At 41.7% G+C, this 13,394-nt stretch overlaps 1 protein-coding gene across 2 annotated transcripts in view; it reads right to left on the bottom strand.

Moving 5' to 3' along the window:
• The window catches only part of FAP (fibroblast activation protein alpha), a 619,508-nt gene that overhangs the window by 205,894 nt on the left and 400,220 nt on the right, over positions 1-13,394 (bottom strand). For both annotated transcript variants that reach the window (XM_085645424.1, XM_085645423.1), the window contains one exon: positions 11,271-11,465. In XM_085645424.1, coding sequence (XP_085501550.1) covers positions 11,271-11,465 — 195 coding nt within the window. The remainder of the gene's footprint in view (positions 1-11,270; positions 11,466-13,394) is intronic.

Genomic DNA, 13,394 nt, shown 5'->3' with positions numbered 1-13,394 from the left:
ATAAGAGGTGTGAGGAATTAGCCACCTTCTTTGACATGAAGCTAAAAAACGTTAAAGCCTCACTTACAATACCCTTCAACACTCCACACCCTATGCTATACAGAAAATCATCAAAAAGACTAACTTGAAGTCACCCTATTCATCATATCTGCACAGTTCATAACACCTCCGTGTCACCTGGGTGGATCCTTACTTTAATCAAATCGCATTGTAGAAAGGTTCCTAAAGAAGAGAAAAAAGAAGGTCATAGCTTTCTGAACCTCGAAAATTGTCTGTTTCTTCATTGTCCCTGCGTATGAGTTGTCCTCAGGGCTCCATCTGCTCCTACACAATGTCATCATTTGAATGCTCTGAGTCACATGATTCATCATCATCATCATCATCAGAGAGAGAGATACCCAGCAAACATGCACCTTGCTGCTTCAGTCCCTAAAATAATGTGTTTTGTTTAGCCATTCAAAAGTAATGCCAAACGTATTGGTCCATCAGTGCTTTGCATTGTTTCTTCTGAGTGTGTCAGTGATTGGCTTAAATCTTATGGTGCTACATCCTGACACAGTTCACAGGTATAGTCTTGTTATGAGATGGTATTGTATTTCCTGGCTGCCAGTACAATCCCTTCTTTCACTTTGAAGCTGTAAACCTTGACCATGATATTTATGTGTCTCTTCACTCCTTCAGAAGGCCTAGGACACAATCTGTGAGGCTATCCCATGTTGAGTGAAGCCTGTGTTCTTTTCAATATAGAGGTGGATAATTTATCAGCAAAGGCTTTCAAGTTTGGGCTCTCTGCCCCCTCTGTCAGGCCATTGACGCGGATGTTATTGCACCATGACCATTTTTCCAGGTCCTCACACTTTAAAATTGGCTTGTTCAGCTGGGCTTTAAGATGAGATACCTTCTTCTCTCTGGTGACATCTTTGGATTTGGTCTCCAACCATCTAGCCCCAGTAGAGTCCAGATCTGCTTTCAGCAACTCATCTCTCACACATAGATCTGTTTTCAGATTGAGAAGGCTTTTGGAGATGTCAGCTTTCAGTTCCTCTCTGAGCTCAAACTTGAAAGCAGCAGGACTATCAAGTAGGTTAGATTTGGTGAATGCCATATTTCAAGGCTCTATATCAAGTGAAGCAGTCTCAGGAATGGGTATTGCTTCATCTGCGGTATGTAAAAGAAAAGAAGCTGGCCACTCACTTCTTAAGGTGTTATTTAGGTAGCATGAGTATCTCACACTTTATTATTAGCCTGCATCACAAGGCTCATGAAAGATTTGATGAAGAGAAAGACAGCGATGTCTCATTCAGTTGGCCCTTAAATGCAGCAGGATACTTGTAGTTCTGACTGTGCCATAAAAAGTCACTTGGCAAATCTGGCAAATCTGGGTCTGCAGATCCTGTAGACTGCACTTGGTGATCTTATGATTGGTGCTTTTTTTTATCTTCATAGAGGCCTGAGGCCCCTGGGGCTAGTGTCCTCTGTGGGCACAGCATGGCACAGCAAGGCCTCTGGCTATCAATTCGCCCGCTCAGGTCCCACCCTCCTCACTCTGTGGACCCACTCCTTGCCAATCTAGGTCTGCACACCCTGGGGGACACCCCAGCCTCCATTTGGGGCTCCTTGCTGTCCTGGGGAAACAATTTCCTGTGGCTGCCTCCTTGAACCACAGCAAGAGCCTTCACCCTCCATGCACATTGGGGGAGGGGCACTGCACTCACTGGGTTGCCAGAGGTCAGGTTTCTACTGGCAATGCTCTCCCAACACTACTTGGCTCACCTACTCAAACCATGCCGCCACCTGGCAGTGATGATCACATCCTCTCCAGTCACTCCAAAATCAACTTTGGCCACCCAGAGATAGCTTCTGGAGGTGTACATTTCAAAGGATGGGTCCTGGGCTTTGCTGATAAATGTTGATCATTTTTAAGTCTTGTGCTGCCCAAACAAAGTCTAAGCAGCCTTCTTGTTCAGCAATGCTCCCATGAGTCATTCTTTAAAAAGGAATTGAAAATGCCTTAAAACTATTCCCCAAAACAAATGTAAAATGGTTCAGTACACTGCATCTAAAGGAAATGTATGTCACAACTACACCTGCTTCTCGAGCACCAGCGGGGGAACATGGCGGCCACTAGTTAAGAGCTAGCGATCGCAGATGCCGTAACGGGGGAAGCGGAAAAGAATAGCCTGTACCTGCGGGGCTCCAGGGTGGATAATGATGGTTGCAGAGTCCGATCTTCCACGGGTAGAAAGTCGGAGAACTGAGCACGGTTCCCCGGGGACGAGCTGGGGTGAGGCAGCTGGAAGCCTCCAGCGGATATAGCGGGCTGGCCTCGGAGGCAGAGTCAGCACAAGCAGGGCTTGCCTGCAGATGGTGGAAAAAGCTGAGAAACAGCAGAAGACTTAAGAGGCTAGAGGAAGTGGGGGAAGACTCCTGCATATGGAGACAGGGAACAACAAGTAAGGTGAGCCCTCCTCCAGGTACACGCTGAGGACCAGAAACATAGGATGTAAGGCAAATCGTCTTCCCATTTCACCAGATGTCCTGCCTGAACTATCACAAGATGTTAAAATTACAATTAAGGCAAGTAAGGGGTGACGAAGAGCAAGCTCACAAGCTAGAGGGACAGGAAAGTCGTTAAGTGGGAAAGCCAACGAGAAAAAGAGCGTAAAAAAATCTGGCATTCCAGCCGCGAGAGTTAAAGTAACTCCTTCGCTCAAATCTTTCTTTCGAGTTCTGCAGAATATGCAGAAAAATGGTGCAGGGAGTTTAAGCTCCAGCCCTGAAGAGCGCACTTCTGTTAATACACCAAATACACCAAATACTGCAGTTGCTTTGGGCAAGGATTTGGGCAAGGCCTACAATGATACCGAAGACATGGTTGAATGAATATTTCACGAGGTGTGAGCATGGCACCTCAGCAAGATGTAATAACAGACCCAGTGAGCAATAGGTATACAGCCCTAACATTAATTGAAGAACAGTAACCCCTGCCTTCTGAAGCAAATCGGGACAGGCAAAACAGCCCGGGCAGGTAAGTCATGGGAACGCTTGTAACAAATAAATCGGCAGAGTTTTCGCTGGCTAGCATGTTATTGGAGTTGAAGAAGGATATCACAAAGCGTTATGAGGTATCGGAGGCCAATCAATTGGGCATACAAGCATCCTGTTCTGAGTTAACGCAGAAGCAAGACGAGGTTACCTCACATACAAAGATTTTGGAAGAAGAAGTTGGTGCAGTGAAACAGGATGTTGTGAAAAATGCAATCGAGATCTCTAAACTTGGCAAACAAAATCAAATGCTAAGAGAAGATCTAGAGAGAGTCGAGATCCATTCTTGAAGGAATAATTTAAGATTCCTAAATATACCCGAAAGTGAGGAAGCGGCTGATATGAAGGCTTTTATCATCTCCCTCTTATGGAGAACAATCTTGAAAGATAAGGAGGGTATAAATCTCGAGCAGGAAATACAGAGGGCTCACAGAGAGCCGTTTTGACGCAACTTACAAAGGACCAAACCTAGAAAGATCCTGGTAAACTTTCTCTCCTATACTATTAAAGAGGAGATACTCAGTTGCGCTCTAAAAAATGGGCCTTATGTGGTTAATGGCTACTTCATCCTTGTCAGATCTGATCTATGTAAAGCCACTGAGCAGAGACAGTGGGAGCTATGTAGGCTGGGAGCAAAAGTCCAGCTAAAATTCTCCGCAATGCTGCATATTATGTGGAATAACCAAATGTATAATTATCATTCAGTAGAGGATGTGGAAGCACTAATTGACAGAATCAGCAAGGGAAATACTTCAAAATGAAGAACAGCTCTCAAAACACTAGAACTGTGTTAGCAGGATTCCCCGGAAGGTATGCCCATAGGCATTATTGTGCCTAATAAATTAGGGAGGGTTCCCCAGGGTAGGTATAGGTGGAGAAAGGGGGGGAGGTGGTGGGGGATCACGGATGGGGAGCAGTGGGAAAAAAACCCATAAAAAGTCCTTAATACCTCTTATGCAGGTGTATTTTAATAAGCTAGGTCCAAAGCTAGAAAAGAAATCTATTGAGAAGCAGGATGGCTATGGCTAACATTCCAAGTGTCGATATTCTCACATGGAATGTGAATGGTCTCAGGTCTAAAGCCAGGCAGAGGAAAATATTGGAATATTTAAAGAACAGTCAAGCACAGGTTATCCTTTTACAGGAAACACATCTTCTTGCAAAAGAAAGCAAGGAGTTGTTTGGGAGGTGTGGCTGGGTCCAACATTTTATTATTTCAGAATAACCGTATTGCTGTAAGGGAGTTGCAATCTTAGTTAGGAATGGGTCTGGAATAGAAATTAAAGAGTCAAGTACAGATAGCTCAGGTAGATGGGCTTTAGCTCATTTAAAGTGGGCGAATAGGGATTTTTTATGTATGGGATATTATGGGCCCAACGAGGATAATCCCCAACATATTGTAGATTTAGAATTGAGGATGGCAGCAATTTCAGCTCCCGTAATTGTGGGGGGCGACTTTAATGTCCTGCTGGACCCTGTGCTAGACCGTTCCACAAGAAGAGAGAGCTTATATGTTCTGAGAATGAGGAATGCCCTGAAAAGTATGATACGTGATTTTAACTTAGTGGATGTCTGGAAACATTTGAAGGGCAAGACAAGGGGGTATATGTATCATAGTAAAAAACACCATCATTTCTCTAGACTTGACTACTTTTTAGCTGACAGATCTTTTGCAGCGAATATTAGGAAGATTAAACACCTCCTTGCCCATATCTCAGATCATTCACCTGTAATGGTAACTGTGCAAGCATTAGGACCACAACCACCCAGTAGATGGACTCTAAAGCGTGCATTGCTGTTGGAAGAAGGGGTGGAGATAGCTCTGAAGGAAGCAACAACTGAATATTTTGTTAATAATAAGGATACCGCCTCTCCGTGCATAGTGTGGGATGCCTTTAAGGCGTACACACTGGGGATCCTAAAAAGTCTCACTTCATTAAAAAATCGAAAAGAACGGTCTGAATTAGAGAAGATGGAAAGTGAGATTGGGATATTAGAGGAGGCCCTGCATTCCATAGGTGAGGGGGAGGAAAAAGTGAAAATGGAAGGGAGGCTAGAAGATGCACAACTAGAATTCAAACTAAGGATAGAACAAAAGTGTAAGGCAAGATGGCAAGCAGCAAATATTAAGGAATTTGAATATGGGGAGAAAGCAGGAGCGCTGCTTGCCTGGAAAGCAAGGGTTGAAAGATCAAGAAACTATATAAAGGAGCTAAAAAGTGATGCAAGAGTGATATTGGATAGCTGGGACACTATGTAAGAGCATATATTAGCACTGTTTTCCCAGCTATCTACGGAAGATATTATGTCTGATACCGCAACGGTTAGTTGCTGGCTTAGCTCGCTTGACCTCCTGGCACTGAATGCAGGAGGAAAAGAAATGATGGAAGCATCAATCACACAAGAGGAGATAAAGGGAGCAATTAAAAGAGCTAAAAACGGGAAGGCTGTGGGGCTTGATGCTGTTCCATCGGAAGCTTATAAAATCTTAATAGAGGAAATACTACCTGTACGGGAGAATCTGTATAAAAATTGATATATAGAGAGGTAGTGAAGGCCCCAGATTCATGGCGGGAAGCCTCTATAGTCTTGATATTGAAACCTGCTAAGGACCCGGCTCAGGCGGAATCATACCGGCGGATATCCCTGCTAAATGCTGACTATAAGATCTTTGTCAGCATTTTGGCAGGGAGACTATCCAGAGTAATATCTCAGCTAATACATGAGGATCAAAAGGAGTTTATCCGAGGGAGACAAATGTGTGAGCTGACTCAGCAATTAATAGGATGTATAGATATCTACAGAGAGATCTGCGCCTTTGGCCGTCGTCACATTGGACGCCGCTAAGGCGTTCGATCAAGTTCGTTGGGAGTATTTATGGGCAGTTCTGGAATTTATGGGATTTGGGCCTTTTTTTCTAAACACACTTAAAGCACTATATACTTCCTCTACGGCAAGGATTTTTTTAAATGGAGCACTCACTAAGAGTTTTAAGATCATGAGAGCGACGCGACAGGGCTGTCCAATTTCACCCTTGCTGTTTAATTTGTATATTGAGCCATTTGCCCAGGCGCTTCGGAAAAGATAATCAGGTGAAGGCTTTCCAGGTAGGATCCTTTGAGGAAAAAAATGCCCTATATGCAGACGATTTAATTATCTATACAGCAGACCCAGCCACACCAATCCCAAGAGTAGAGCAATTGGCAGAAGAATATGGGGCCATGTCCGCATACCTAGTATACAGGGAGAAAAACGGGATTATGTATGGAATATCTCAGATTGGAGGGGAGTGTACAGAGAGAGATCAGGTATTTAGGAATCAATATTCTTAATTCATTGCAGGATGTTCCGCAACATAACCTTGAGAGAATTAGAAAGGAGATTGAGAAAACATTAAGAAGGTGGAAAAATCTTCCATTAACGGTATATGGGAGGGTTAACCTGATAAAAATGGTAATCTTGCCAAAGCTTACATTTCTTTTTAATTGTATACCTCTCACATTTCCGAGCAGTTTAATAGATAAAATACAGGGTAAATTGGGCAGTTTTGTCTGGGTGGATAAGGGAGCATGTATGTCCTGGAAGAAATTGCAACGTAAATTAGCGGACGGAGGGCTTGCCTTGTCAGACTTAAAATTATACTGTATGGCATTCCAGTTTAAAAACTGCAGAGTTATGTACACCGGGGCACAGGGTGTGGGGTGGGTTACTTGAGGAGATGATCAAAGAGTGGGGTGGGAAAGGGTTTCTGTTTAAATTTGGTGCAAAGAAATTTTTCAAAAAAGTAAAACTAAAGACGTTGAAGGCAGCACTAATTCTGTGGATAAGGATTAGGAATATACTAGGAATCGGATACTACTCAGGAGGGGCTCCAAATTGGGACTCACCTGGCACGCCAGAATACTTGCAGGATCAATTGAGTGTTCCACTTAGAAGGGCAGGAATAGAGGTTTGGGGGGAGCTGATAGTGATGAACAAAGTGGTGCCATGGGAAATACTATGGTCTAAGACGGGGGGATCCCTCTCTAGGTTTAAATTTCTCCAGTTGAAGTCCTGGGGAGAGGCAAATAGGCATGAGACTGAAGGTTTCTGGGAATTCGAAAACAAATTGCAGAACGAAACTATAATGAAGAAGGAAGTAAGTGGATGGTATCAGACACTGCTGACTTCCAAGGAGAAAATACTTAAAGCCCCCTATGAGATATGGGATGAAGTGATGCAGACCCCTGAACCACATAAACTATGGCATCTTTCTTTTAAGCGCTTTATAAAACAGTCAAACCATTGAATCTAAAAAGGAATCACTTTTTTACAGAACACAGGCTTTATTGGACACCACGCAAATTAGCAATGTTTGTTATAGAAGCCCCCCCTCAATGCCGTAGATGCGGCACAATGAGCGCCGATGATAGGCATATGTTTTTCGAGTGCCCTCAGCTAGAGGAATACTGGTTTGTGGTGGAAAAGACTATTAATGAAATCTTAGGCACCAACATCAAAATAAATCTTCTTTTAATAATGCTGGGTGTTGAAGATAAGCTAAGTAGGCCCCTTACCGGTGACAAACAGGCCGTGTTCTTTTATTTAGCCTTTCTCGCTAGGCGAGAAATTTGTAAAAAATGGGTTGAAGCTGTCCCACACCATGGGATAGACTGGCTGCAAGCAGGAAGAAGAACATGTAAACTAGATGCCGATTTGGAGACCAATACTCATTCTAAAATCTGGGAGGCTTTCCAGAACTGGAATGGGTCCAAAAATACTTAGCCCCACAAGTCCTATGATTACACCTGCGTGGATCGTGCAACCAGGGCACTGGATGGGCACGAGCGCAGGGCTATTGAAGTATTGCAAAAGCTTGGGGAGGTATAGATCGGCTGGCAGGCTGTTATTTGCATTGCAATGGTGGTATGAGGACAAAAAAAAAACTACACCTGCTTCTCCAAACTCAATTGAAAAGAACCATTAGCCAAAATGTAAAGTACAAACAAGGGATCTGTTATTGTTTTATAAGTTACTCAAAATGCAATACCCACACAAAATTACACACCTAAAGACATCAAGTGAAAAATGGTAAAGGTGATATAGTGATCTTATCGGGCAGATGAAATGTGCAGTTGAAACAGATTCACTTAAATGAACAACGGGTTGAATGAAAATTCAAGGTAGGACTCTATTCAGGGTCATGTTGTCCAAACAACTCAATCAAAGGCAACTCAAATCTATATTGTTGATGTTTCAACAGAAAGACAGTGAATCAGGTGGTTTCATCAGGACCAGGTAGGCCCAGTTGAAATTTACATTACACCACTGTAATTTCCAAAATTTCATGTTACCCTTGTTATGCGAAATTACTGAAATTACACTATTACGCGATGTCACATAACTACGTGCCATTCATGATAAATATTTACCCCAAATGCGCAGTTCATTGTATGTCCTACGAATGCACAGGAACGATGCAAATGCCAGAACGTAAGCGATTGTTGTTCATTGTGCTTTTGTTTTTTGCACATTTTTTTCTTGCATGAATTGCATTCTCTCATCCATAGAGAGCACGGGGACTCATTTAGTGTTGCCAAAGTTTCAGGAACACATCACTCATGTCCATTCAGCAATAGCTTAAATTGATCAGTGTACACAGTAATGATGCTCATAAATACACAGAAGAGGCAATTATTGCTCTGCCTGATACAGTGAAGGCAGGTCAACAGATACTGTGGGAGCAGGGATACCTCTGTGCTCAATCACAAATAACAAATACAACACGATAATGTCTAGAAGGATGAGATAATATGATTTCAAGGATTTTGAAATGCAGATACGATTGTATGGAACCTTTAAGGAATTTGTTTACCTTTTCATTAGGCGTGTTGGAATCACAGTCCTCTGCGCACAAGCAAGTTGTGAGAATCCATATACATCATCTGTTTTCTTTATTGATTTCACACTTCCTATTTGTTTTAGTGCAGTACTTATTTTATTCATAGCTCTTCTTGTGATACAATTGTTTTTTAAATATATGTCTTTCGCGGGTATTGTTAATTGCTACACAAGCAATTTCCACTTTCTTCTGGACTTTTCATAATTCGGAAGTGAGCTAATGGTCCTTCACTGTATTGAATATTTGCTGACTCTACTTAATTTACCATAGGGGAATCCACATGTTCCCTGTTTTCTATCTGCACGGATCACGTGTTTCTTTCCTTTCAACATTATTTCTCTCTGCAAAGAAGCAGAGTGTAGACTTGGATACCTGGTTGGCTTTTCTGCGGTATTTTATTTTCCTGGAAAATGTGGGTGTTGTTGTTTCTTCCACTTTATATTTAAGTTTTCCACATCCGGGCTGATAAGCATACGTAGATGTGAAGTTTATGTTAATGATTGATTATATGTCATGTCTACTCAGGTATCTTTGGAAAGAGTGACATATTGACTGAAAATGTATTTAAAAAAGTAAGATAGAATGTAGACTACTTACATGGACCTGTATAACCTGCCATTGGTGGGGATCCTTAATAACAATGCCAGGATATAAGTTGTAAACTGCCACTGATATCCTGGGTTCACAAATTATGAAGTTTAGAATATTGATGGTAAGTATTCCGCTTTTCTTTTTTTTTTTTAAAGCAACAATATCAAAGCTTTAAACACCTATTACTTTGTTAGCCGCTTCGATGCGGCCAGAATTCCCCCACTGAGCTAAGGAATTTGACGCGTGCGCAGTTCGGACGGCCGGGGGCCGTCCTTCGCACATGCCCACCGTGATGTCAGACGGCCGGGGGGTGTCCGACGCACGGAAGAGGTTAATGTGCCTTACAGTATACAAATCTGATGGGTTTTTGTTAATTAGTGTGTAATTTGCTTTGTTATTGCTTTTACATAATTCCGTTTTTTGGGTGGGTTTCCTTATCTTTTTAATATGCTTTCTTTTGATTTTAATTTGGGTGAGTAGTGTTTTAAAATAATATTTGGAATGTATTTTGTATTCATGAAAATATTGTGTTTTTTAATATTTGTAATTACATTTCATTTTTTTAGTTTAATGTTATATATATTTTTTGATGTTGAGTTTCATGGGTTTTCAATAGGGTTTATTTAAAAAAATAATTTCTATTATCTTTGGAGTTAATTACATTTATAATATTATTCTTCCTTTTTTAGTTACTATTTAAATGCATATAATTTGCATCTTGTTTTAGGTTGTTGGGTTTTATAGAGGTTTTGGGTGGGGAATATTTTAAAATTTAAACATTTACATTTTTTGTTTTACAGGTATATGTGTTGTGTTATTAAACTTTTTAAATATTTGTTTTCATTTTTTTCTGAAAAATATATTGTTTTGTTTACAAAATATGTTTTCAATCTTTAGCAATACTTTAATTTTTTTAATTAGGGAAACAGAATGGATTGTTACAGTTTTAAAACTACATTTTCTAAAAATAAATACTGTGTTAATCTAAATTTATACCTCAGATGTTATTACATACATTGAATTATTTATATTCATGTTGATTTTAGAAAAACTGCCTCCCCCCCTTCCCTAGAGTCCAACACTTTCCCCCAATATTGTTCAGTTTGGAGTAGGATCAGCAAACATTACCCACCTTCTCCACCAGAGTCCAACACTTTAAATGATGTTTACTTTGGAATGAGAATAGCAAATCTGACCCCTCTAGAGTCCACAACTTTCCCCATGTTGCTTAGATTGAAGTGGTAACACACCTTGTAGATGTTGTCTAATATGTCTAACATTGTTCATCTTTTTGTGACAGATGGATTCTTACATGATTTCTCTTACATCATGCTGCAACGAAATAGAATATGGAAATAATGTAACTTTAGATTGTATTTCTTGTTACGAGATGAAGAAAAATGGGCATCATATTAAGCAGTGATGTATTTCATTCAAGTGCACTGACAAATTTGCTAGAACTGCAAACAATTTTTTTAAGAAAAGTAGAATATCTTTTAGTTGTAAAGGCATTTTCTATGTGCTGTAGAGGACACATGAGCTCTTTGGAAAAAGGTCTGTGCATTGTACAAACAAAGATAATGATGTAAGAATATTTCTCAGCACATAGCATGACAAAATAACTGTTCTCCTTTTTAAAGATAGGTTCTTATATCTGGTAAAGAGGGTCACAATCTGGAATCAGAAGGTATTTTTTATAATTAAAAAAACAAATGCTGTTTAAAAGTAATAACATATTATTTCAGTAACTTACTTAACTGCAGAAATTTGATCTTGAACTTCAAATGTTCCAAGCCTCTTGTAAATTGCATGCATAAAACTGTCACCTTGATAAGCTGTTCCCCTGCCATCCACTGATGCAATAATGATGTTTTCTGAACTTGCCAGGTATGTTCTCCACCCAATTGCAAGTGTGTGTTGGGCCTCCTGACTACCAGGGCCTCCATACCTGCAAGGAACAGTTCATGTTTAATTCACTTTGCTTCATAGTTATGAAGCAATTTCTTGGATTTAGGTATATCTTTAAGTGTCAGAAATGTTTGGTGTACGGCTTCCCAAATGGTTTGTATCTGTATTTGGAGTATAAACCTATTTTATGTGTGCACATTAATTTCCAAGGGTACAAAAGAGAGGAGATGCTGAGGTACATCCTAAATTGCATCACAAAAGTAAGAGAGAGGAGAGGAGAAGAGAGGGGAGGAGAGGAGAGGAGACGGGAGGAGAGGGGAGGGGAGGAGAGAAGGAGAGAGGAGTGGGGAGGGTGGCGGAGGAGAGGCGAGGAGAGGAGAGGAGAATACAAAACATGACAAGTACAAAATCACCATGACATGTGCCCCAAAATGAGTTTGAGAACTATCAAATCATCGTTAATGTATGGATGGAAGATGCTGGCCCATTCTCAGCATATTTTACTTTATCCTGAACATTCCATTGTATGTTTCTGTTTTTGGCATAGTTTGAGGGCACTCTTATCCCAACAAGATCTTCCAGACTAACGTTCTAGTGCACACCATTGGTCTCACACCCTGTAGTCTTGAGGGGGTAGTCCCTCTTGATCTGTTTATAGGTCTGTACAACAGCATCTAGTAGAGTCCAAGTTGGCTGTCCCCGCGCAGCTTGGTAAGGAAGCTGATGTGTGTGTATGAGCACTAGGGTGTTTAAGATGTCCTGGGGGTGATCCTAGGAAAGGGGATTCAGTCCAGGGGGTAAAAGAGGTACTACGAAGATAAAAATGAGTTCTCATTAGGGCCCCAAAGGTCTACTCAAGCAGGGGAGGCTATAGTGTGACTTGACAGTCACAAGCCTGAACATAACAAAGGAGACTCAGTCTGTTCCAAGGAGTTCCCCAGTCGTGGGCAGTCACAATGGAGTCCAAGAAGTCCAGAGCAGATAATCATAGATACTCTCCATACGGTAGTCAATGCTGACATTGGGGTGAACAATTGTTCCTTGGTAATGTCACCTTTAGTGCGGAGGGGTCATTGGCTTGAAGAAGGTAGCTGTGAGCCCTGCCATTCAAGAGAAATATCTGTTGGGAAATCACCTAGAAACCTCTGCTTGGGCTGAGGTGGAAAAGAAGACTCATGATGAAATGGTGGGTCAGCCTGAGTGGGTGTTTCTGGCCTCAAGGGCACAGAAAGATATCAAGGTAGTCAGGGGATCCTGAAGTCTGGAACAATGGCCCAAGTTCCCACAACCAAGAGGAAGGGCAAGAGGCATGGGAAACCAGACTCAAAACTTCCCACGAGAAAGCAAAAGACACACAAATAATGAACGGAATTCAGAACAAATCAAAACATTCACTCCCAGTCAAGAGATCTGGGTTAAATCCATCATTTTTTTGCTCATTATACCACCCCAGTTTAGACCTGGCCATATGCAAATCAGTCTTGACCCTGTGCCTCATGGGAACAGTCCAGCCCGAACTGCCAAGCCAGGTCCTCCCTGGACTGGAAACAAGCATCTTAGGACCGGTTTCGGGGTTTCACCCCTCATCAGCCAGGATGACAGATCTGACCATGCTCATGATCACTGATGGAGGGTAGGGAGAAGAGAGTGAGCCTCTCGCAGACCTACTCTCCCACAATGGGAACGATGGGTCAATGGAGGGAGTACTGTTCTCCCCTACACTGACACAGCAGCAGCAGAGAAACTGTCACCAATTGTTGGGACAGTTTGCTGGACAGTTCTATCTGACACCTGGACTGACCCAGTTGTGTGTTCATGGCATTGATACTAAGGACAACTTACCTGTCAAGAGTAAAATCTACAGATTATTATAAAAGGTGAGGGTTAGCATTAAGGAGGAGCCTCCAAAATGTTTTCCCTGTGGGTGATTGAGCCCTCCAGTGGTCCCTGGACCATCCCTGTAATGCTG

The sequence above is a fragment of the Triturus cristatus genome, chromosome 3_1 (assembly GCF_964204655.1).
Source record: "Triturus cristatus chromosome 3_1, aTriCri1.1, whole genome shotgun sequence".
Taxonomy (NCBI): domain Eukaryota; kingdom Metazoa; phylum Chordata; class Amphibia; order Caudata; family Salamandridae; genus Triturus; species Triturus cristatus.
Note: the sequence above shows the minus strand (reverse complement) of the source record. Positions and strands in the feature narration are given on the sequence as shown.